This window comes from Macaca thibetana, chromosome 6 (genome assembly GCF_024542745.1).
Source record: "Macaca thibetana thibetana isolate TM-01 chromosome 6, ASM2454274v1, whole genome shotgun sequence".
NCBI lineage: Eukaryota > Metazoa > Chordata > Mammalia > Primates > Cercopithecidae > Macaca > Macaca thibetana.
The window spans coordinates 108,048,016-108,073,595 of record NC_065583.1 but is presented as its reverse complement, the minus strand read 5'-3'; the positions used below and the strand labels follow the sequence as shown (position 1 = coordinate 108,073,595).

The 25,580-nt window shown below is 44.6% G+C and overlaps 1 protein-coding gene across 1 annotated transcript; it reads right to left on the bottom strand.

Moving 5' to 3' along the window:
• Positions 1 to 21,306: 21,306 nt before the first annotated feature.
• FOXD1 (forkhead box D1) lies at positions 21,307 to 24,829 on the bottom strand. The gene is made up of 2 exons (XM_050793571.1): positions 23,342 to 24,829; positions 21,307 to 21,587 (listed from the first exon to the last, which is right to left on the bottom strand). The coding sequence occupies exon 1, from the start codon at positions 24,777 to 24,779 to the stop codon at positions 23,373 to 23,375; it is 1,407 nt and encodes a 468-aa protein (XP_050649528.1). The 5' UTR covers positions 24,780 to 24,829; the 3' UTR covers positions 21,307 to 21,587; positions 23,342 to 23,372.
• Positions 24,830 to 25,580: the final 751 nt, after the last annotated feature.

Sequence of the window (25,580 nt, the reverse complement as noted above, 5' to 3'; positions counted from 1 at the left end):
AATGCTCCTGGGATCACAGTTTTCTTAATAGAAGCCTAAGATTTTGAGTATCAACACTTTCCTTATTGGATAGAATTTCCATTCTCAACAATGAATTAATTATTGCCTCCCTGTTTCTTTTAAACTAAGCCCTCTTTCCATCACCTATGACTTGATTCTGTTGTACGCCTTCCGTAAGCCAGTGTCATTTCATTTGCTACAATGGGAGTGATTGATGGTTCTAATTCTTATGTATTTAATTTTTTAATATATTAGACACCAAACTAGGAAAATTTACTCACCCCATTTGTCATTCTAAAAAATCTAAGACTAATGAGATATAGAAAAAAAAAAAAAAAAAACTTAAATGGAACAGAGTTTCCCAGGGTCCCCAGTAGGTAGGTGGAGTCATGGCAGGAAATGAACCCAGGGCTTACTGAAGAACTCCAGCGGAAGAGAGTGCAGAAACCCAGATAAAAGGCCAAATGGGCCTGGAACCAGCCTCCTACTATGACAATCTTTGGTGTAAGGAAGTAGATATCCTTCATTCAGAGCAAAGAGAACAGGACAGGGATTTGGTTAGCTCATGGGTCTTATGCTTATAAAAATGGAACTGGTAGTAGTGGTGCCTCTCTTCTAATTAAATATGCTGCCCAATTGAGGGACAAATTTCAATTTGGCCAAGTACCTTGAGTATCTCTGAGGGGAGCACCACAGAAAAGATCTTTTCTTTTTTTCTCTCTCTCTTTTTTGAAACAGAGTCTCACTCTGTCACCCAGGCTGAAGTCCAATGGCACCATCTCGGTGCACTGCAACCTCTACCTCCCAGGTTCAAGGAATTCTCCTGCCTCAGACTCCTGAGTAGCTGGGACTATAGTTGGGCACCACCACGCCTGGCTAATTTTGTATTTTTGTATGTTAGCCAGGCTGGTCTCGAACTCCTGACCTCAGGTGATCTACCTTCCTTGGCCTCCCAAATCCTCCCAAAGGGATTATAGGCGTGAGCCACCATGCCTGGCCAGAAAACCTCTTTTCTAAAATGACATTGCCTCACTCAATTGCCAGAAAGTATTTCTTCCCAAATAAAGTGATTGATGAACTGAAGAACTTTCAAAGTATGATGGATCCATGTCATTTAGATAAGCCACTTGTCTGGGGTTCCAAAACAGAATCAATCCCCCACAATTCCTTAAACATCAGGTATACTTATATGGGCCAGATTTGCCTGAAAAGAACAGAATGACATTGCCCAGTGAATCCCCCAGGCTTCACATTCCAAAAGTGTCCCATTAAATGAGTCCAAGCAGTTGCTTCTGAAATCATAAATTCCAAAAGACAATGAAAGTTGCAATCACAAGGGGTAACAGAAGCCAAACACATTAGGAACATGTTCCTTGTGCAAATAGCATAATCCCGGACACGCGGGAACACATGGTTTGCCTCAGACATGTTTCATTTTGTCATCGCATTGAGTGTACAGTATTTCTCTTTGGGTGCAAGAGTGATTGATTTCCTTGGGAGAATTGTTTGTAAGAACATGAAAGTTGCCAAAGCAAACACGTTGGAGGGAAGTGTGGAGAAGGGGAGTAAGAATATTTGGAGTAGATCTGGGTTTGGGAAGTTCATGCAGAGGTGAGACAGTGAGATGTAGAACAAATAAAAACATTCTGCACACTTCATCTACATAAATTATGTTCTGAAATTCACTCTGTGTAGACATTAGCTGTGCAGCTACAACTCTCCCTAGTGTGCCTCTAGAATGTGGGCACAATGCCAATTTTTAAGTGAATGATTTATAACTTTTCCTCCACATAAATTAATCTACTAATATTTAGATCATCCTGATTTTAATCCACAAAAGTCATATGGTCATTGTAAAAAATACCCAATAATCTATTTGTCTTTTATGATACAATTATAGTTCTGACTTGTATTAATAGATCTGTCTCAAGATATGTTGACAAAATGGAAAACATTACGCATATTTCCTTTGATCTCTTTCTCTACCATAAAAAATCTACCTAAATAAATACAGCGGCATTTATAACATGTGAATTTGAAATGATCCTTTTGGTTATTTACTTTAAATTTTAAATTATGTTAAAGATGAGCATTTTTAAGCTCCTATCTACCTATATGAACTTGCTTCTTAAGAGATGTGAATTTATTATAAAATACTCATGACACTTAGATGCTTAAGTGTGTGGTTACAAGACAGAGTAACAAATGGAATTTGTTTACTCCATTAGGATTTTGTTTTCCATATAGCTATTGTTAGAGTGCAAAATGAGAACTTCTGAGAATTAGCAATAGGATACCTAAATAAACATTCCCATTTAAAGATGATCCTCTAAGTAAAACATAAATAATTTCAACCCCAGAGAATAAAGACTGTTGACCCGGTTCTGTAGAGTGCCCAGAATAACTTCGTTCCATGAAAGTTCTCATCACTCACACTAAGGCAGTTTTTCTCAAGTCTCCCCACTGCTGTTCTCCTGAAAGTTTCTATGGCACCCTCAAACACTAAGGCAGTTTTTCCCCCTCTGGAGTGCAGATCTCAGCTCACCAGCTCCGCTGCCATTCTCCTGCCCTGCCCGAGTAGCTAGCCCACCATCTAGTTTTTTTGTATTTTTTTGCGGGGCACTGTGTTAGCCAGGATCGATCTCCTGACCTCGTGATCCACCCGTCTCGGCCTCCCAAAGTGCTGGGATTACAGGCTTACCCGCCCGGCCAAACTTAGCAGTTTAAAACAACATTTATTATCTCACAGTTTCTATGGGTCAGGCGCTGGGCACGGTTTGGCTGGATCCCCTAACTGGGTCTCTTGCATGCTACAGTCATCTCAAGGCTTGACTTGGAAAGGTCCACTTCTGAGGTCACTCATCTGCTTGGTGGCAGGAATCAGTTCTGTGCTGGTTGGCTGGTGGACTGAGGCCTCATTTCTTCCAGGACTTTTGGCTGGAGGCTTCGTCTCCCTAGGTTACTTCCCATGTGGGCCTCTACGTAGATCACCTCACAACATGTCAGCTGGCTGCGTCAGTGCTAGCATGCAAGTGGGTGAGAGTACGAGCAAGATGGAAGACACGGACTCTTGTGACCTGATCATGTAAATGACAGCCCATCACTTTGGCTGTATTTTCTTTGCTGGAGGAAAGTGATGAGGTCCTGCTCACACTAGAGGGGAGAGGATTACACACGGTTTGAATTTCAAGTGGTGTGCATCACTGGGAGCATGTCAGTAGCTGCCTTCTGTATCACTGGTGACTATTAGGGGTATAATTCCTGTGATGGTTAATTTTAGGTGTTGACTTGACTGGATTAAGGATACCTAGAGAGCTGGTAATGCATTATATCTGGGTGTGTCTGTTGGGGTGTTTCCAGAGAAGACTAGCAGTCTGTGGACTGAGTGGGGGGAAATCTACCCTCTATGTGGACAGGCACCACTCAATCACCTAGAAGCCCAGAAAGAACAACCACCACCACCACAACAACAAAAAGCAGAGGAAAGGTGGTTTCCTGTCTCTCTCCTGGAGCTGAGACATCCATCCTCTCCTACCCTTGGACATCAGAACTCCAGGCTCTCCAGCCTTTGGACTCTAATACTTAACCAGCAGCTCCCCAGGTTCTCAGGCCCTTGGTTTCAGATTGAGAATTAAACCATCAGCTCCCCTGGTTCTGAAGTTTTCAGACTTAGACTGAGCCACGGTACTGGCATCCAGGGTCTCCAGCTTTGGACGGCTTGTTGTGGGATTTCTCAGCCTTCATAACCATGGGAGCCAACTTCCCTAATACATTACCTCTCACCTACCTACTTTTCTATCTACACTCATTCTTTGGTATCTGTGGGGGACTTAGGAACTTGTTAGAACTGCAGATTTCCAGGCCTACTCCAGATCTACTGAGTCAGAAACTCTAGGACTGAGGCCCAGTGTGCTGTGTTCTAAGAAGCCCACCAGATTATTCTGAGCATGTTAAAGTTTGAGAAGTATTGCCTTAAAAACAAAGGGAGCAGAGTTGGCTGGGCCTGCCAATTTCCCTCTTACAAGACCAGGATCCCAGTCATAGGAATATTTGCTACTACTCATGTTTTTAATGATGATGACTTGCAATGTAAACCAGGAGACAGCTTATAACGGTACATCATGTGGCAAATCTAGAAGAGTATTTTAGTTTTTCTTTACCTGGGATTTCAGGTTTTCAACCTAGTGAACTTGATGCACCTAACCCCAAAGCCTGGTACATGTTGTGAGGCCAAAAGGAGCTTAAACAAAGCTTCAGAAAAGCTAATCAGCAGTAGAAACTTCATTCAGTTGTACAAATGCCAGACTTAATAATATATCTTAATTCTCTAAAAGGGTTCTTCTTATACTCTTTACCTCTCCCTGTCCCTCACCCAAGAAATATTGTAAGGGTCACAATTGTACTCTTAAGGTATAAGGTGACTAAGAATAGCTAATTATATGTACTAGGTCCTTCTAGTCGAAGTGCAAACTATGAAGTGAGTTAGCATCATAGCCATGGAATGCTGTGCAAAATCTCCTCTCCTCCCCATTTGTGTTCCTTCTGGTCTCCTTACCATCATTTCAAACTCTTCATCTTTGGGAGGCCTCCGCAGTGTCATAGGAAAGAATATAGGCTCAGGAGATGGAAGATCTGGGTTCACATCTAAGCTCTGATACTTAGTTCAGTCATGCATTGCATAACAATGTCTCAGTCAATGACAGACCACCACTAACAGACAAATATTGATGATCAGGCTATATTTTTATTGTGTCTTTTCTGTGTTTAGATATGTTTAGGTACACTTACCTTTGTGTTACAAGTGCCAACAGTATTCGGTATAGCCATACTGAACAGGTTTGTAGCCTAAGAGAAGTAGGCTATACCACATAGTCTAGATGTGTAGTAGACTATACCATCTACATTTCTGTAAGTACACCCTATTACGTTCACACAACAAATTTCTCACAACCTCATTGTTAAGCAACCCATGACTGTACATCTATACTAGTGTATAACTTTTGGTCAGACCAATCAGCAGTCATCCAACATAGCAGTGTGAATGCCAGGTATCTGAAAGGATGAATTACTACAACCCTACTGTTCTAGTTGGACAGTGTAGATCCATTAGGCCAACATTTACAGTTAGAGCAATTTCTTTTCTTTACTGGTTTGCTTTTGGATAAGTAGACAAAGCCAATGGACTCCAAATTATTTTATCCACATCATTCACCTGGTAAATCAATTTATTAATCAGTCAAAATATTTATTCAGTGCTAATTATGTACATGGAATTATGGAAATGCAAAGAATTACAAGGCATGGGCTTACTTTTAAGTAGCTTGAAATATAGTAGAAACTTAATAGTGGACTGAATAAAGACTGGCACTTCACAAACGCTCACATAGAATTAATACCAGGCAAGTGGTCCACATAAAAAAATTGCTAGGGATTGGGGAAACGAGTCCTTCACTGAGGGCAAGTAAGAGGAATAGCATCCAGGCTTAAGAATCCAGCTACCTGGATTTGAATTCTAGCTCATCCACTTACAGATATATGACAATGGCAACCTGCTTAACCGCCTCATGCTTCAGTGATTCCTTCTTTTTTGTTTTGTCTTGTTTTTGTTTTTTTTGGAGACAGGGTCTCACTCTGTCACCCATGCTGGAGTGCAATGGAGTGATCATAGCTCACTGCAGCCTCAATCTTCTCCTCAGCTCAAGCCATCCTTCTGCCTCAGCCTCCCAAGTAGCTGGGACTACAGGCTTGCACCTACACACCTAGCCAATTTTTTGTAGAGATGGGGTCTCACTGTATTGCCCAGGCTGGTCTTAAACTCATGAGCCCATGGGATCTTCTCACTTTGGCCTCCCAAAGTGCTGGGATTACAGGTGTGCACCACCATGCCTGGCCCAGTGTTTCCCTCTTAAAAAAACCTTGTGGGATGGCTGTGAGAATTAAATGAGCTAATTTATGTCACATACTTAACATATAACCTAGCCTGAAGTACTCCATACACGTTACCTATGTAGTGATAGCTTTTATGGGGTAATAGTATTCACGAAGAAGGAAAAAGTCTCAGTAGGGTCTTATGAAGACCAGAGTAAGGAGGAAAAGGTCTTACAGATATGGACTATAACATCAATAGTACAAATTGCAGGAAAATTGTGGTGTTGGCTGGGATAGTAAGTTTGGCCCAGTTGTAAAAGGTATTGAACATCAGATGAATCTAAGACTTCATCATGTAATCAATAGAGAATCACTTTCACTTCTTAAGCAGAAGTGTAGCACGATAAAGATGTTTTTGGAAAGTTTTAATCTGCTGCATATATTGGGCAATGGGAAGACAGGGGGTAAGGAAACCAGACAGAAAAAGGTATTTCAATGGTACAGGAATAGAGTAATAGGTGCTCAGTCTCTGATGGTAACAGTGGGAGTGGAGAAGGGAGACCAGGTGAGTTTTTGCAGAGGAAGAATTAACTATACTTGGTGAATGACTGGATGTGAGAATTATGCTGCTATTTTTTATACATTCTATTTGCAAGTTTAATTTCTGTTCCTTCTTCAAAGGTCATTTCAAATATTACCTCCTCTGGGAAGCTTTCTTTATCCCTCCCAGATATTTTTCTCTGTCAATCCTGTCAATCAGTTCATATTTCTATGACAACACATCAGGTATTGTTGTATTTCAGTGACTATACATATCTCGCTACCTCCAACCAGATGTCTAATTTTTTTGTATTCACAACACATCACACTGTGCCTGGCACACAGTAGGTGCTCACCATAAAAGAAAGAATGAATAGATGATTAAATCTGGGTCTTTGGTTCCCCTTGATCATTTGTTTTTGTTAGAATTAAAGTTTTGGTTTTTTTTTTTTTAGAGATGGGGGTCTTGCTGTATTGCCCAGGGTGGTCTCAAACTCCTGACCTCAAGCAATCCTCCTGCCTCAGGCTCCCAAAGCACTGGGATTACAGGCATGAGCCAACACGCCCAGCCTACAATATAAGTAATTTAATGTGAAGTTTATTTGTATTTTTTTCAACCCTTATGCTACTTTATGGTTATAATGTTATACAGATCCAAGAATCTCATAATAAATGCCCAAGTTTTGACACCTTTTATAGCATTTTGTAAGAAGTAGTTTTTCTTTATTAATTTTTCATATATTTTATTGACTTCTTAAATGAAAATATTCACAATTTTTCTAAGAATTTATGTAAGGATATTATAGAGCAAAGTAATGTATCATAAGTTGCTTTGTATTTAAAATAAACTGTTTTCAAGCAAAAGAAGAAATGAACAAAACTAAACAAAAATTTAATATCATTACTAGAGATTTTTCTATAATAAAACCATTTTGTCAGCTACTCACAATGTAGTTCTTCTGCTCAAGTTTCTTAGAATCTGTGTGGTCTCCTCTGAATTCTTTAAATAGACAGGAGCCCATCTATGTGAGCAGGTAGATGAATGGGTGCAATGAAAGAGGCCAGTCTCTTTCTCCACATATAAATCTCCAAAAATAATAGGATACATATGTGCAAAAGTGGTAAACCACTAATAATATTTATAACTCCACAATTCCTAGTGGAAATAAAATAATAAAGCAATAAAACATTCGAGGAAAGGAACAAGTACCATGGTTAAAACGCTGGCATCAGGGCTTGAAACTTGTCTGAAACCCAGTCACTCATGATTTGGAATGTTTACAGTAGGAATTTAGATTGTTTTATGTCATGGTCCACTTACAGATCGGCAGGCCAGATCTCATGGGTGGGATCTGTATTAAACCTGTGCCATATTCCCATTGAGCACAAAGACTGAACACGCTCTTCATCATTAGAGACTTTTTGCTACTTAATTAGTTGTAGTACTGATTGAGTCACCGTTATGCTTTGGTAGAGGGTAAAGGGAGTTACAATTATGTATAGAGTTTTTAAAAATTTCACTTGCATGGCCAGGCACAGTGGCTCATGCCTGTAATACCAGCACTTTGGGAGGGTGAGGCGGGCAGATCACGAGGTCAGGAGTTCGTTCGAGACCAGCCTGGCCAACACAGTGAAGCCCCATCTGTACTAAAAATACAAAAAATTAGCCGGGTGTGGTGACGGGTGCCTGTAATTCCAGCTACTCAGGAGGCTGAGGCAGGAGAGAGGCGGAGGTTGCAGTAAGCTGAGATCACGCCATTGCACTCCAGCCTGGAAAACAAGAGTGAAACTATCTCAAAAAAAAAAAAAAAATTCACTTCCAATAGTTCAAAATTATAAAAGTTAAGATAATATATATTGCTTTGTCTTAGAAAAAGATTAATAAATGCTATCTTTTAAACATTTGATACCCTGTTTAATATACTATTTCTAAAATAAGCCATATATATATTCAAGGACCATCTTTAAAGCATGACTAAAAAACGATACAATTTTTTTTTACCCTTCATCAAACTTACAGGAATGTTCTCTTCTAAGCAGTCACCCTGGGAGCACACCAATACCAATGATACTGCCATTCCTGAGGACATCTTGAGAACTCTCCTTTTGTAACCAGTTTACAAGACACACAAGATGATAAATCTTCAAGGATATGTTAGTTTTGAAAAAAATAAAAAGCGTTTTTTAAAAACTCAATTTGTTCATCCGCTTTATTCACCATATTTGACTCAGTGACATTTGGCCATTTGCAAAATTAAATCTACCTTCAAAGAATGAAGGTTTTCAAATGAATGGGCTTTTTTTTTTTTTTTTTTTTTTTTTACATTTCAAAAAGTTTTCATGATGGAGCTTATTGATAGAAAATGCAATTGAAAAATGTCAGTCTTTTAAATGTTGTTTATAAAGTACCTGTTGCAAGGACAGAGCTAGATAATTACCCTTATTCATTATGAAAAAGACAATGAAAGCACTTGCCATCAGTGGAGTTTTATTAATGACACACAAACTGAAGGAGCCTTTACTTTTTTTTTTTAACTATTTTTTAAAATAATTATAGACTCAGAGGAAGTTGCAAAAATAGAGTTCCATACACCCTTCACCCAGCTTTCTCTAGTGGTGACATGTAATTGCAGTACAATATCTAAACTAGGAAACTGGCATTGTATAACACTGTTTTTTGTGTGCATGTGTGTGTGTTTTTTGTTTGTCTTTGTTTTTGTTTTTGTTTGAGACAGAGTCTCCCTCTGTTGTTCAGGCTGGAGTGCACTGGCGCGATCTCAGCTCACTGCAACCTTCCCCTCCCAGGTTCAAGCGATTTTCCTGCCTCAGCCTCCTGAGTAGCTGGGATTACAGATGCCCATGCCCCGGCTAATTTTTGTAGTTTTAGTAGAGACAGGGGCTTCACCATGTTGACCAGGCTGGTCTTGAACTCCTGGCCTTAAGCGACCTGCCGGCCTCAGCCTCCAAAAGTGCTGGGATTATAGGCATGAGCTACCATGTCTGGCTCAGAAATTGACATTGTATATCACTGTTAAGTACACTATAGGCCTTACTCAGTTTTTGCCAAGTTTTACATGCATTCATGTGTGTACTGTTCTATGCAGTTTTATCCCATGTGTAATTCAAGTAAGCACCATAACAAGATACAGAACTCTTCCATCACTACAAAATAACTCATTCCTGGTCCCCTCTTACATTCAGACCCCCACCCTTTCCCTGTGCTGTGGAGGCCACCAATCTGTTCTCATATATGCAGTTTTGTCATTTTGAGAATGTTAAATAAATGGAAATATGCAGTATGTAACAATTTGAGGTGGACTGTTTTCGCCAAACATATTGCCCTTGAGATTCTATTTGTTGTGCACGTCAGTTTATTTCTTTTTATTCCTAAGTAATATTCCTTTGTATGAATATCCCAGAGTTTCACCACTGAAGGACATATGGGTTGTCTGTTTTCTTTCTTTCTTCTTATTATTACAAATAAAGCTACTATGAACATTCATGTACAGGTTTTTCTGCAAACATAAATTTTCATTTCTCTGGGATTAATGCCCTAGGACATAGTGGCTGGGCTGAATGGTAAGTGCATATTTAATTTTGTACGTAACTGACAAACTATTTTCCAGAATAACTGTGCCACTTTACATACACATCAGTAATGTAGGAGAGATCCAGTTTTTTTGCATCCTTGCTAACATTTGGTATTACTACTGTTTTAGCTATTCTAATAGGTCAGTAGTTCTAATTATTTTTGGAAATTGCTGATTCAATGTATTTGGTCTTATGATAATTCAATAGAGATGGCTTTTTGCCTTCACATTGTCTTCCTGGGTATGAACTTCAAGCCTTATATTGATTTTTAGCTTTAAAATTATAAAAAGATGTGTTCATCACGTCGTTTACCAATGTCCAGTATAAGTGACCAAAAACTCACTTCAGGCCCTTCCACCTGCCCTTATAATTTCTCCCATGTCATAAACATGCCTTTGTCTAAAAATATTATCCTTCCTGGAAAAAAAGTCCTATTGGCTGACTTCTGTTTCTGTTGAGGGAAGGAGGACTGATGTTGGGCTGCACTGGTTGCCTCTGGTTGGTCACTCGCAGCATGAATTCTACTGTGAATTCTGGCTTTGTGGTTGGCTTTTGTGGGTGGATTTCTGGGGATGCTAGGAGTGAACAGGACAATCATAATTCTGCAGGTTTGCTCTGTTCAAAGTTAACTGGTCTGTATAGTGACCCACAGATGAGACAAAGTAGAGACTGCTGCTATGTTAGTTGCAAAATGATCACTTTACTTCAAACAGAATTCAAAGTGCCCTTGAGAGGCTGTTGCATTAAGTACTTGCACGGCAGAGGTGGCACACACAGGATACAATTTACTTTCCCCCTCAAGTTCATGCCATTCTTTGTGAAGAGGCCCAAAGTGCTTACTACTAGTCTTAGGGAATGAAATGGCAAGTAGGAAATAGAATCCAATTACAAAACAGCTTGTGGCTTCTGCTCCCCTTACATTTACCCGCAACTGCATCTTGAACGTGATGTAACTAGCAGTTACTATGTGTAAATCATTTCATTTTATTTACTTACAATCATAAAATTACCTCTGTTAGTTGATAATGAAATGTTGGGCTTTGGGGAGGGGGCCTAAAATTTCAGGTTAAGATAAAGCTTTTCAGCATTTGCTTCCCATTCTTTATCTATCTAAATTGACTTATCATTTATATTATTCTATAAATAGGAGTTTGAACAGATGAATATCACAAACATTCTGACAAGTAAAAAAAAAAGTCAAACAAGAGACTCCATACATATTGTATAATTCCATTTATATGAAGTTCAAAAACAGGTAAAACTAATCTGTGGTGAGAGAAATGAGAACAGTGGTTGGAAGTGGAATGACATTTATTGGATACAGGCACAGAGGAGTTTTCTGGGGTGTTTAAAATACTCTAACTGTGGTGGCTACACAGGTGCATCTATATGGACAATTCACCAAGATGTACACTAGGAGTTGGATACTTTATTGTATCTATGTTATTCTTTAATTAAAAGTTAAGCTAACAACTGAAATGAAAAAATAAGAGGTTTGGTGATAACATCACAGGCAGAATTGATTTTGGTTTTTCCTCTCAAAAGTTTCCACGAATTTTTACATCTTGCAAATTGTCATTTTCTCCAATGCAAATGAACTGCTTTTCTCATCTCTTTCCTCTTCTCTGCCCCTCCCAGTTTCTAAACTAGTTATATTTATGGTGCAATGTCATGAATATTGTAACTGTGAAATTAAAATATTGTGAAGCAGAGTGTGGAAGCAATAAAACCCTATTAAGATCAGTTTAGGCCTTGAAAAATTTCATGATTCCTTTCACTCACATGACATCTTTCATTCCTGTTTTTGAAGTTTGGATCCAAGGAATTTTGCATGCTGTGGGTTGACATTTAGTTAATAGCATCTTTTGCTGAGGTTCTATTTTCTAAATTAACAAGATCAAGAACAGTGACCTGATGATATTTCTTTGTACATCTGGCTCTTTTCCAAAAAGAAGGATTAAGGGGGTGGAGGGTGGAGAGAGAGAGAGACAGACACACACACACAGAGAGAGAGAGAGAGGAAATCAAACCCCTTTTGGTCACCTTTATTTTAGGGCAAAGTTTGCTTCAAATTTTTGTAAAAATATTAGATAACTTCTCATTAACAAAATGAACAAACAACGCCCTCCCCATACAAAATCTGTAGTTGCAACATGTCTACTATTTCTCGTTTCTCTTTTGCTTCCCTATTATCTTGTGTCTTCAGTTCTTTCTAATGAGCCATGAAAAAGACAAAGGAAAAAATACATCTACATATAAACTATGGGGACAGAATCAACAGCTTGCCTAAGGAAGTGAACCAAGTCAGGTTTAACTTGTTAAAACAGATTTGGAGAGGGACTAAGAGGGAAGAAAGAAGACTGAGGAGTATAGTAAGAATCTGTCTGTCTAATCACACAGTAGGTGCTCCACACACATTTCTTAAAAAAGAAAAGAAAAGAAAAAACTTGTAACAAAAAATACAAATTATTGATGCAAGCGAGGAACTCCTACAGCATGTTTGGCCAAGATAGTGACTTCAGGATGGCATCCGACCCACTTTCCTCTCATTCCCAAATGCTTTACTTGGAAATTCCATGTTGCTAAAAGTAAGGAGGGGGAGAGGGAGGAGGTGGTAAGTATGTGAGAAATACAGAAGACAGATGGAGAGGAAAATATGTAGCCTACCGAATGCAAAGTGATGCTTTCCAAGACAGAAGGAGGGAACTAGGCGCCTTTTTTCCACTCCGCTGCCCCCAACGTCTGGGCTGTGCGTTGTAACGCAGTTGGCGGGGCCTTCAGCTTGGGATGAGGGCGAAGGGGCTTGGGATGGGTGGGAAAGCAAGGGCCGGGCAACAGGTGGGGAGGTGGCGGACTTTTGTGTCGGGGAAGGAAATCGGCTGTGCTGAAAGGGCGGAAAGCAGTAGCGCACAGAACTAGTGTCTGCGGAGTCCCGGGCGCTCTCGCCTTCGCTCTGGGCTCCTCTAATTAGAGAGGGGATGCAGGGTGGCATTAGTTCCCAAACGTTTTAATCGAGCCTCTTTTCAATGGCCAGGGATAAATGTAGCCACTGTTACTCTGTGCTGAATGGGTCGCAAAGGCCCCCGCCCGGCCCCCAGCGAGGCCATTCAGGCGTCTTTTCACAACCCCTAAGCGGTTCAGTCCCTGGGCCTAGCGACACTCCAGAGCGCTCCTAATTAGTCTAATTAGAAAGGTGGATTGATAGATGGAAAGAAGACAGAGTTGGGTTAGGAAGATGCTCAATGCTGCCAATCTTGGCTGGGTTGCCGCTTATTCTCTGCGTAAAGAAAAGGCCGCAAAGAAGGAAGTTGGAGCCGAAGCCCGCGCCAGGTCTCGGCTCTGGCCGAATCCCGGGCTGGGCGGTCTTTGACCCCCCGCGCCTCCGCCCACAGCCGGAGCCCGGTAGCTGGAAGCAGCCATACCCCGGCCAGCGTCTCCAGGCCGCGGTCTCCGGCCTTCGCCGAGCGAGGCGGGCGGGAAGGAAGGGCCGTGACCGAGCGGGCACGGCCTCCCGCCCCAGCCTGGAGCCTCTCCGCCCCGCCGGGCCCCGCGGCCGCCCCTTCCTCACCCGGAAAATCGTGCGGAGACGCGGCGTAGCGGCCGGACCCCTGGCCTTCGCGTCGGGCCGCGCCACGTGGCAGCTCCCAGCACCCTCCCGTCCCGGCCTCGCGTGCTGTTCGGGCAGCCCTCGTCCCACTCAGGCCGAAACCCCAGGAAGGAAATCACTCTGGGCTGGGGACGCGGCCTCTGCGCGCTGCTGCTGGGTGGTGTGCCCGAGGTTTCTCTGCCCGTCTCCAGGCGCAGGCCTGTCACTCGCGCAGCCGCTCCTGCGGGTTGCTGGGCGCGGAACCGCCTCAGCCCCGGCCCGGCCTCAGGCCCCGGCTCCGGCCCCGCGCATTCCTGCGCTTGCCGCAGCTGGCGGGAGGCGGGGAAGGGAGCAGCCCGGGTGGCTTGGAGAACACTGAACCTTTAATTGGGCTATAAATCAGACAGGGGAGTGCGGTGGAGTTTATGCAGGTGTAAAAACAGAGGGGAAAGCCCGGGCCGAGCAGCCAAAGCGCCCGGGCAGGTCAGAACCTCCAGCAAACTAACATCTTGATAAGTCCGCTGACAACAAAATAAACAGTGGAGAGGGCTGAGGGGCGGGAGGCGGGGGGCGCCGTGGCCTACGGCCCGCTCGCAGCAGCTCGGCGGCCGTCTTCGAGGGAAAGGCGGGCCGCTCTCGGCTTTGTGCTTGGGGCTTTAGGAGGGGCGGTTGGAGGAGAGAGAGAAGCAGAATTATCTCCCTTTCCGCGCCCCATTCCCGTGGATGGAGGGCCCCGGGAGCGTTCGACGATGGCAGTTTGGGGCGTGAGCGCTGCCTCGTCGGCCCCTACGACGTCGGACGCCAGAGCTGCCGGGGCCCCGGGCGAGCGGCGAGCGGCCCCTGCGTCCCTCCCGGACACAGCGCCACCGAGAGGCCGAGCCTCCCGCTCCCGCTGCCATTTCAAGGGCTGACGCCTGGAAAACACCGCCAGGTCCCTGGCCGAAGGAGGTAACCGAGTCGAAACGGCGATCAGAAATTAATTCAGTGCCCTGCTCAGGAGTAAAACCCTGTCAAAACCCCATCGAGATGTTGGCACAAGCGGCAAGCGGATTCACATACAAAGGAAAACAATAAAAGTCTCGTTGGATCATTTTTCTGGATATTGTTTAAGGTCTGAAAGGGACCAAATCGTTTCAAAATGTTGCCAGTAAAAATTATCCTATGTGGAATGCAACTAATCCTTTTAGGTTCCTGTCAACTGTTTCCACAAAAGGAATCCGATTTTTTCAAATCAAAGATCCAAAAGTCTTTGGGGAGAGATTTATTACATGCCAGAGCTTTAGTTACATTATAGAGTCACAGTAACAACCCGCACCCACCAACTCCCTAAAATAAGGGATCCTATCCTACAGAACTCTAAAGAACTGTGGGAGATAGTTTGCTGGAGTCCTGCTATCTATGCAGATAGGGAGGGAGGTCAGAAGGGGGGAGGAAGGCAAAGAAATAATAAATTCCATAAATACAAAAACAGAGCACAGAATGCCTCAACATTTTATTTTTCTCCTCTGTACCCCCAGTTACTTTTGTAGACACACACACACCCCCAAAAATTTGGTGATTTGGAAGCAGTTCCTTAGCAATGACAACTTAAAGGTGAAATAAATGCTTGAATTGAATGCAGAAAAACTCTTGGGTGCTTATGCACCACCCCCAGTGGTCCAAAACCTGGATTCTCTGTCTGCATTTTGAAGATGCGACAACAATTTCAGCAAGTGGGAAAGTATTTATTCAAAAGTTTAACAAGGAAAATATACCTGGTTTAATTTTAATTTTTTTTATTTGTAATACAATGTCTAAGCCTGCAACAACAACAAAAAAAGTGCCTAGGGTTTTTTTTGTTGTTTTACTGCGTCTCTATATTTAGCTCTTCACAAACCCATGTGAGCCTGAACTCATTCAGAATAGGTGACAGTCTCCGTTCACAATGATATCTGAGGTCTGATCACAAACCATCACCCTCCTCCTTTTCAGCTCTTCACAGAAAACTGGCAGCTAGGGATAGGATTTGATCTATTAGTAAAAAGCTGTAAACACTTGGGAAGAAATTTAAATTCACAGTGCCTGGAAACTTCTGGCTCTGAGTTGCCTCCATACCACATAGGCAAAGGTGCTTAGGCGTTTTAGTCATTTTTGAGTAAATTGGCCACACGAGAAATATATTGTCAAGAAGCTATTATTAGTTTCATTTACACACTAGGGAGATTTTTCGTAATGAAAAGAAATGGTTTTAATGGAGAGATTTTAAAAATATATCTTGCTAACCTTCCCTCCACCCCATTGTTTCCTGCTAAAATGGCTTGCTCTTGTTCCATAGTGAGTGCTTATTGGTGGCAGGAATTCTTTAATTTGTTTCTTATATTTAAAGCAGGAGTAAAGGGATTTGCAATATAGCAGGTGCTCAATAAACAGTGCAGACTAATCCCACTTTTCAAAGCTTAGCAGTTAAAGAGATGATCAGTAGATAAGTAGAGGAAAGAAACAGAGCAAGAGACTAGAAGAGTGGATTTAAAACACCAGTGGTTTGTTTATTTTAGAAAGGGAAAGTTATCTGTCCAAATACACATCTGGCTGAAGTAAGAGAAAACACATGCCATCTCTTTTATCCTCATTATATCTAGAAGAACTAATTTATTTCATAGATAGCGATGGAAATTTTGAAGATAAATTTTTATATATGGCCAAAAATTTCTCTTAATTTAGGGATTTAAGTATATGCCAACGTTTAGAGGTTTTTCCTTTTTTTTCCTTGAAAAATAAGGATGTGGAAAGAAGCCACAAAGTAATCATAAGTCTTATACATTATATAGGTTTTAAGTTTTCCAAAGCATTTTCACATAAATTGTATTATTTAATTCTCACAACCTCTCCTACTCCACAAGAAAAATGCAAAATATTATGAAAACTGATCTAATGTTTAATTTCAAACTAGTCTTCTTTCTTCTCTTGCAGGCTTTGGAGATTTTTTTTTCTTTTGGCTTGTGATTTTTTTTCTCCAGAGTCAATCATCTAACAGAACAAAATTCTGCACAGTTTCATACATATATGAAACTCTCTGCATTAGAATAAGCAAAAATAGAGGGCCAGTTATTTTTCCTTCATAATAACCCTTTCTTGTAGACCTTTCCGAAAATGTATTGCTTCCTTTTGCTGCTGAAAAAATCTGTCTTCTAGCTATTTTAACAGCAATTCCTAGGCAAGTAAGCAAAGACACTTCTGCCTTCTGCCATAATTAATCTCTGCCCTCCCCTCTTTGCCAGTCTGTTATTCATCAGTAATTGCAATAAGAATCCTTGGTCTGTGCCTGGCTCCCTCTAGGACAAGGAGATCCAGGCAAGGCCGCAGGGTCTCAGATTCAGCCTGTACCCACCCACCTCCACCCCACACCTGTTCCTCTTCCGGTGCTCAGTGGACTGGTGGGGCCTAGGTTTTTGTTTTTTTTTTTAAACTCTAGAATTAAAAAGAAAAAAGTTTCTTGTTTTTAAAACAATATATTTTCTCCGGGAAATCCATTTTCTTTTGCATTATGCACCGTCCCTTGGAAAGACTGCCATACACACTCTCCTTTGCACTCTGCAGCTTACAGGCACAATCCCTGCACTGACTCTGGTGTGGATGTCTTCACACTGAACAAAGCAGTGGCCCCAACCCTTGCCTGAGGAGGCTGGGCTGTAACAAGACTTCTGGATGGCAATGGGCAATGGTAAGCTCGCAGGTAGTCTAGAATTCCCCCATAAGCATTTTAGGAGACCTCTGGCAAGGCAGGTGGATTAATTGTATAGGGGCGAAAAGGATGGGCCCAAGCCACATCATATGCAGCTGTTCAAAGACAACAAAATATCTTTAAGAGTATGCTGAGAGAAGGATATTCAGAAAAATCTTTCATTTTCTCATTAAGTGTTAAACCAGTTGATCTGACTCCTTATGTATTCCTACCTTTTCCACACAGGGAGGATGTATCCCTAAGGCTGGTTGTAAGACCTGCTTAGCAGTTTAGCAAAAAGTTCTAAACTAGAGGATCCTGACCATTAAAAACCAGCAAAAGAAGCTGAGGAAATGGGTAAATGGTACAAAATAAGCTGTGTGTGTGTGCGCGTGTGTATGTGAATGTGTGTGTGTGATGTTTTAAAGAATACTGTTGATGCCAAAAAATGGGGGGCGTGAGGGATGCCAGGAAAGTATCATGTGTATCGTATAGAGCTACGTGGAGGAAGCTGATGCCTCTTAAAATAATTAGCTATCAATTCCAAACGAATCTAAAATGAGTTGTGAGAGTATCTCTCAGAAGACCTGGGTGGAAGTGGTAGGGAGGAAGGTGTGGCAACAATGCCCCCCCCAAAAAAAAAAAAAGTGTAAGAAATAAATGACTCTTCTACACAGTGACCTCTAAGGCAACTTCCCTACCACAGTTGTTATTTAATAAATCACAACGATGGCAACAAAGTAGCAGTGCGATGTAACAAAAATAAGATGAGTTTTAAATGCTGAAGTCCCAGTAGCTGTGACCTTGGGCAAGTCATTTAATCTCTTTTGAGCCTTGATATCTTTATTTGTAAAATGAGGTCAATAATAATTCTTATCCTCACTATTTCACAGTGCAGTTGAGAGAATTATTAGTGAGTGTCCTTTTACAAAGTCAGTGTGTGTTGATGATATTGACTGAATAGACACGAAAGGGGTTCTGGGACACTGATAACATCTGCTTCTTGCTCTGATGCTAGTTATGTAATACATATGTGGCCACTGTGAAAAGTTGTTAGGATTTGCGCACTTTTCCAAACATACACTTCCCTAAAACTTCTACTTTTAAAAGTCAGAGTAGCACAAAATAGTTCTTTCAAGGTGGTAAGCTCATGGTAATAACAACAGGAAAAACTCTAAATGTAAGTCATCAGAAGCTCATCACTGTTATCTTCGTTTCTCCTCCTAGCCACCCCATATGGAGGCTTTGGAATCAAAGGGGATCTTTGAGAATCATCAGTTGTTTTCTCTGTGTGTGCTTTGCATCTTACTGACTAGTATTTTCCTAGAGGAAAGAAGCTGGAGGAACAAACCAGGAAGTTTCCCACATGCCAGAGGGGTCAACACTAACAAGAAAGAAGCCCAAGCTGTTCACATCAAGGGAAAGATGTGATTAGAGGGATGCGACATGCAAAGAAATTATCTGAAAAGCGAATTCAGTTGGGAAAGTATAAGCCCCAAAGAGCCCTGAGCAGCTGGTCATGATCAGATTCTCCATCTTTCTGTCAAATGTAATTGTATCTGAGCTGGCAGGGTATTTATTGCTAAAGTCGAAGGGCCAGATTTTACACTAAACATATTTACACATTTACATTCGTTGCCCTATAAACACACCATGTTTCACTGGCCATGACATCAAACACATTTACCAACAAAAAGCATATGTCTAATTACAAAATCATAGAGGAGGCAAGTGGCAGCTGATGGGCAATGAGCATGCATGCCTGTGTATGTATATGTGTGACCCAGCTGCACCACCAGGAAAACGGCAGAAACAAGAATGAATGCAGACAATGCTGGGCCCACTTCACTTGTCCTCTGCTCCCCAGGCCTGTCCTAGTCTGGTTTAGTTCTAAGGGGGTGATGGACCCCTGGAATTCCAATTAGATGCATAGTTTCCCTCCTGGAAGAGCCCTGAGACACTAGGGCAGTTCCTGGGCAGATTTCTGATTTGGATTGGGTTTGATGCTGATATGACCTTTAAATTGCCCCCAAAATGTCTTTTCTCAGTCAGTAATAAAAACAGGTGTGAGCAAAATGTGTAGCCAGCAGAGAATTTTAAAATTATAACTAGAGTCCTTGATTCCTGGCTTTGGGTAGTAAGAACAGATCCCTACCCATCAATAGCAGTTGTAATAACACCGTTAGCTGCTCCAAGCTTGGTCCTTGATCAAACAAGGAAATCAGAGTCACTGGGGCTAGAGAGAGAAAAACACAACAGGCACAGCCTCAACCACTGGCCTCAGACGGCCTTTAATAAATGACACAGGCTGGTATTCCATCAAAATAATCACCTTCCATCAGAATAACCACCTCCCCCAACTCTCTCAGAGGACAGGCTACAGGAAGAAATGGTAGGTTTATAAAAAAGAAAAAACTGTGAAGGGCAGAAAAGCCTTTTCCTGAGATGAATGCTTACTACATTCACTGCAAGAATTTTGATAATAAATATATCCAGAATTCCAGTTCCATCAACAGAAAGTTTGGCCAGGAAAGAGCTGCCAAGTAGGGGCCAGACAAGTTGAGATGTGTAAACATACAGATGCTTCAGGGAGTGAAAAATAAGAAGCGTCTTCACAATTTTTTTCCTTCATCTCCCCAGTTCCTTTTTTTCTTATGGGGAAGGGAAGTGGCCCTTAAATAAATGCATGAGATAGGATGGACAGGAAACACGTTGTTGAGGAGAAGCACTAGCTTCTTATTTTAAAGAAATAAAATAATTACCCAATAGAGAAAAGAGAAATCAACCAAGGAACGATGTAAGGTCATGACACCATGTGTGGTACAAGGAGCAATTCAACCCATAAGGGCTTCATTACCCCCGCAATAGATAACATTTGGCTAAATCTAGCTGCAGATTAAATCTCCGCAGCACAACAGAGCCCTGAATGGAGAGGCTCCTTTTTGTGTGGTCCTTCTCCGGGAGCTGCCTGAACCATTAGCCCCAATATATCCCTCTCCCTATTAACTGCAATTCCCTCCCGACTGAGCTTCGGTCATTTGTCTCGAGGCTCTACGGGGGCGTTTGATGAGCAGAGAAACAAGGAGAAGGGGAGAAAAGCGTCGGGTTAATGAGTTGTAGCAAATCCACACTTTGTAGTTGGGAGGAGGAGAGCTGGTGGCCAATGTTTGTCCAACTGGTTTATTTTTCGAGACCCAGCCTATTGAGGAAGGCTTGTTCAAGCAGGCTTCGTTCCTACAAACACACAAACATCCTTCTGTTTGCCTACAAAGAAAAGGGGACCAGCGCTGGATTTGCATGCGAATGAGGAGCTCCAGGAGGAGAGGTCCTTGCCCATCAAAGGCCGCGGTAGCCTGGCGGCCCCGCGGCCTTTGTTCCAGCACCTGCTCGCCTGCACGGCCTGATGAGGCGCGCCCCGCGCTCCTGGCTCGCCGGTCCCGGGTCCACGGCCCACTCGTCCCTCGCCTGCCCCGCGGCCCACACCTCTCTCGGCTCCTACCTCACCCGCCCGGTGGCCCTGCTTCCCCCAGTCTCATCCCCCTGGGAGCAGGCCCGCAGGGTCTGCAAGGCCGAGAACTGAACCCCAAACGCAGAGGGTGGGGAGCTGAGCAGCAGGACGCAAAACTTTGAATCGAGGCGGCTTGGGTTTGCACGTTCCTTTAGCTCTGAGCTCACGCTGGTCTCCACCTGTTTAAAAACAGGCTTGCGGTCTTCGGTGGGGGCGCGTGAAGCGGGACCCCAACCCCGGGACCTGGAGCGAGGCCTGGATCGCCCTGTGCCTTCTTGCCATTCTCTTAAATGCACTGACACCCCTGGAGGTGGGGCCCGTTCTGGCACTTTTGAAGACGTGGGAATATGAACAAGAGACAAGATTAACCAGGATTCCCTGCTTTCAGGACATCCACGCATCGCGCAAAAAATCAAAAATACACACGGTTTTGTTCTTGGCTGTCTCTGTTCGTAACTATTTTCATATCTAAATTTCAGATGCGTGCGTTACAGAAGGCTACCAGGCGCGCCAGCAGTGTCTGTGCCGTTTGGATTCCGCCTGCCAACGCCTCTCCACCCGAGGCGGCGCGTGGAGTCCAGACGTTCTCGGATTCAATGACTCCCCTCTCTTAACCGGGCTAGAGTAAAAGTAACTTTTGTATATAAGACTTTGGTCTAACAGTATTTAAATTTGTATCTACAGATTTAGGGGTAAGTTTGAGGGTGAGAGAATTTAACCTCCTTCAAACATTTAACTGGGGGCGGGGGTGGGAGAGAGAACTTCATTTGAGCCCGCGAGAGTCCGTTTTCTCCCTAAAAAGAGACAGGGCGTCATGAATGAGCATCATTGCAAAATATTGACCCTATAGATTTCATTAACTTGGTAAGTTAAATCTGCGAATCTTCATATATATACCTGTCCAAACATTTTAAAGAAATTGAATAAACAGATTTAATCTCCGCTGCAAACACTAATGTTAGACATTTAAATTATGTGTTACATATACCTAGGTATTCTTTGGGGCACACAACATTGTAGTAATCAAAACTTGTATCTCACGTTTTTTTCAAAGAACTAGAAATTTCATGTAATAGTTAATAAAAGACATTAAAAACTGAAAAAGATAAACCTAAATCACCTAAATTCAATAAATATAATTAGTTCAATGAACACCTGATACATTTTCATTTATTCTTTAAAGCATCCCAAAGTTGAAGGTTTATCTTAAATACCCTATTCACTTAAGTCAGAATTTCAATAAATTGGCCTTTTAAGAGAAAAACCTCTTTATACAATTACTCGCATTCCTTCCATCTGCAACATAGTAGCTGTAAATACTGGCACTTTTAAATATAATTTATTTCTTATACGCAAATATGTCCTTATTCAGGGCTTTAAAGCTCCTTAACTGATGGTCATCTCTACTAATTTTTCCTATTAGAATTTTAAAACTAGACTGCCTCTTTGCTTGTTTCACTTCCATTACAACCTATTATGTTGAGAGTTTCCGTAGATATAATATTGTCGTGAACGGAGTAGAAATTAAATGAGGAAGGAAGCTCAAAAATGAAATGCAAAGTTCCTATAAAATTATCTTTGGGTACCTGTGGTTTTAATTTTAACATACCTCAATGCGCTTTAAAATGGCATAGAATCAGATTTGAAAATGTACACGAAAGTAACTTATTTTATTTGAAGTCATTTAAAAGTAATTTCTGATCTCCTACCACGGTTTTCACTTAGGAGGTTCAAATGAAAAATCACGGCATGATGCTGTTGTTAAATTCTCTCAGAAAACATTTAAGTCTGTTCTATACCGAGTTCCTACTTACCCCATATAGAAACTTTAAGTAGAAAAGAAAAACTAAGAAGGGGACAACTGAAGCCAATTATTCTGGTGAATTTTCTTTGAAAATTAAGCATTTTTATTTCTGAAAAAGTGTAAAAATCTTACATTTAGAATAGTACAATAATAATTGCCAGTAAAATTTACAATACTCCTTGTAAAGAATATGCAGTAAGTACAAAAAAATTCCGCACGTCTGTTATGATACAAAACACAGGTTGAAATAAGAAATGATAATTTTGACTTTTTTTCTTGTGTAAACATGTTACCCATTTTTTTCCTTTTCATGAAAAAGTACACCAGACAAGTGTCCTCAAAAAAGAATTGCTTCGTTGGTATTCTTCAAGACCTTTACTATTTTTGTATTATTCTTTTGAACATTATTTTTTAACGCCTGGACCTGAGAATCTCTACACCTCAAAAAGGCTTAGTTGTTTTTCATCTACCAAAAGTCAAGGGAGCCTCTAGTGCCTGGACAGGGCGGACCCCCTTCCCCGGCACCCTCTTCCTCCCCACTCCAGGTCGGGGGGGCTGTAGCATAGGACGGCTTTGCATAAATAGAGGGACCCGCAGAGCCGAAAAGCGCGCCCGAGCTGTTGACAGTTTCGTCCGAGAATTTGCAGCGGCGAAAATAGGCGCGCGAGGTCGAGAGGGGCCACGCCGGGAGGAACGAACAAAACACCGAACCACTGAGACGAGAAAAGGAGCCGGGATTCCTACCTTCTTCCTCGAGCGCGCTAACATAGCGTTATTAACAATTGGATATCCTAGCAGTAAAGTTCTCGACACTGGACAGGGCAGTCCCTTGGTGCAGAGTCCCCAGGGCGGCGGACGAGGAGACGGAGGAGGCGGCGGCGGCCGCGGCTGCCACGAGGGAGCGGGTGAGCGCGGCCGCCGGGCCCACGGCCGCCTGCGCTGCGCAGCCTCCTCCGCTGGATCCGGGCGCGGGCGGAGCAGCCACAGGCGAGGGCGAGGGCGAGGCCTGAGCCGCGGCGGCGGCCTGCGCGGCGGCAGCGGCAGCGGCGGCCGGGCCCAAGCTGCCCCCGATGATGCTCTCGATGGAGAAGGGCGAGCGCGCCAGCGCTGAGGCGCCCGGGCCGCCCGCCTTGGCCGCGGAGGCCGGCAGGGGGCCGGGCAGGGCGGCGCCGAGCGGGTGCGGCCGGTAGCCGAAGGCGGTCCGGGCCAGCTCGGCGGCCGCGCCATGCGGCGGCGGGGGCGGCGGTGGCGAGTGCGGGTGGAAGGCGGCGGCGGCTGCGGCGGCCGCGGCAGCAGCGAAGAGGGCCGAGGGCGGCGCGTAAGGCGGCAGCTGCAGGCCGTAGCCGCAGCCGTAGGGGCCGTAGCCGTAAGCATGCGGGGGCGGCGGCGGCGCGGGCGGGAAGAGCGCGGCGGCTGCTGCCGGGTCGCCCGCGCCCCCTGCGGCTCCCGCGCCGCGCAGCAGTAGCGACTCGGCGGCCGCGGCGTTGGGTGGGAGTAGCGGCTGCCGCTTGAAGCGCTTCCTCCGGCGCAGGAAGCTGCCGTTGTCGAACATGTCGGCGGACTCCGGGTCCAGCGTCCAGTAGTTGCCTTTGCCTGGGTTGCCGGGCTCGCGGGGTATCTTGACGAAGCAGTCGTTGAGCGAGAGGTTGTGGCGGATGCTGTTCTGCCAGGCGGGGAACTTCTCTCGGTAGTAGGGGAAGCGGCCACTGATGAACTCGCAGATCTCGCTCAGCGTCAGCCGCTTCTTGGGGCTCTGCAGGATGGCCATAGTGATGAGCGCGATATACGAGTAGGGCGGCTTCACCAGCGGGTTCTTGGCGCCGCTACCCGCGCTCCCGCCGCCGCCGCCGCTGCCGCCGCCCGCGCCGCCGCCGCCCCCACTGGCTCCTGCCCCCGCCGCTGGGGCCGGGGCCGGGCCCGGGGGCGCCGGGGAGCCCCCAGCAGGCGGGGCCAGCAGGATGTCATCCTCGTCGTCCTCCTCCTCCAGATCCTCCAGCTCGTCCTCCCCGGCGTAGGAGCGCCGCCGCCGCCGCGCGGGGACAGCCAGCCGGGGCCCGCCACCGCCGCCCTCGTCGTCGTCCTCCTCTTCCTCGTCGTCTTCGTCCTCGCCCTCCCCCACCACGTCGATGTCTGTTTCCTCGGCGAGGCCGGAGGCATCGGACATCTCAGTGCTCAGGGTCATAGCTGTGGCGTGGCGGCGGCGGGGCGGCGCATGGGGGCGCCGGGCTCCGGGTTCCCTCTGCGCCCCAGCCCTGGTCCCGGGCGGCAGGCCCGGCCGGGGGGCGCCACGCTGGGGGCGCTGCGACTGCGGCTGCCGGAGCTGCGCCGGGGCTGCTGGGTGGCGGCGGAGTCTCGCGCGCAGATTTTGTAACTCCTGCGCCGCCGCGGTAGCCGCGCGGATGCTGCGCTCACTGGGCTCCGCTCGCGTCCGTCCCGGGCAGAGCACTTGACCTTCTCCTCTCGGAGCAGCTTTTGCCCCGTCGGTTGAGGAGGGGGTGGCGGGGCCCGGGCGGGCGAATCCGAATGCCTGGCGCCCAAGAACGTGCGGGACGGGTGAGAGTCTAGGAACAGAGCTCGGCGAGGCCAGGGCTGAGTCCAGGAGAGGGCGGACCTTCCTCGGCTTATAGCAGAAGGGGGCCTGTCACATGGTGTGCACGTCAGAGCGCTGCCGAGGGAAGAAAGCCTAGGAAATCAGCCCTGTTCGGGAGAGAAAATTCACCCGTAGGAGGGAGGCAGCAGCTGAGAAGAGTTGGGAGGAGAGGGGACCTCACTATTTCCTGCCAAAGGGGCTAATGCCCGAATTACCTGGCGTTCTGCACCGAGGGCCGCTGCACGAGTTAGACTTCCCAGCCTCCTCAATTAGTCCTCCTCCCTAACCTCAGCAGCCCACCCGCGACACTCTGGTTTGACCCCTCGACAGCCTGTAGAAGCCGTCCAGCCGGGGGATAACCACCCCACTGTCTGACGTAGTCCCTGGGGTACG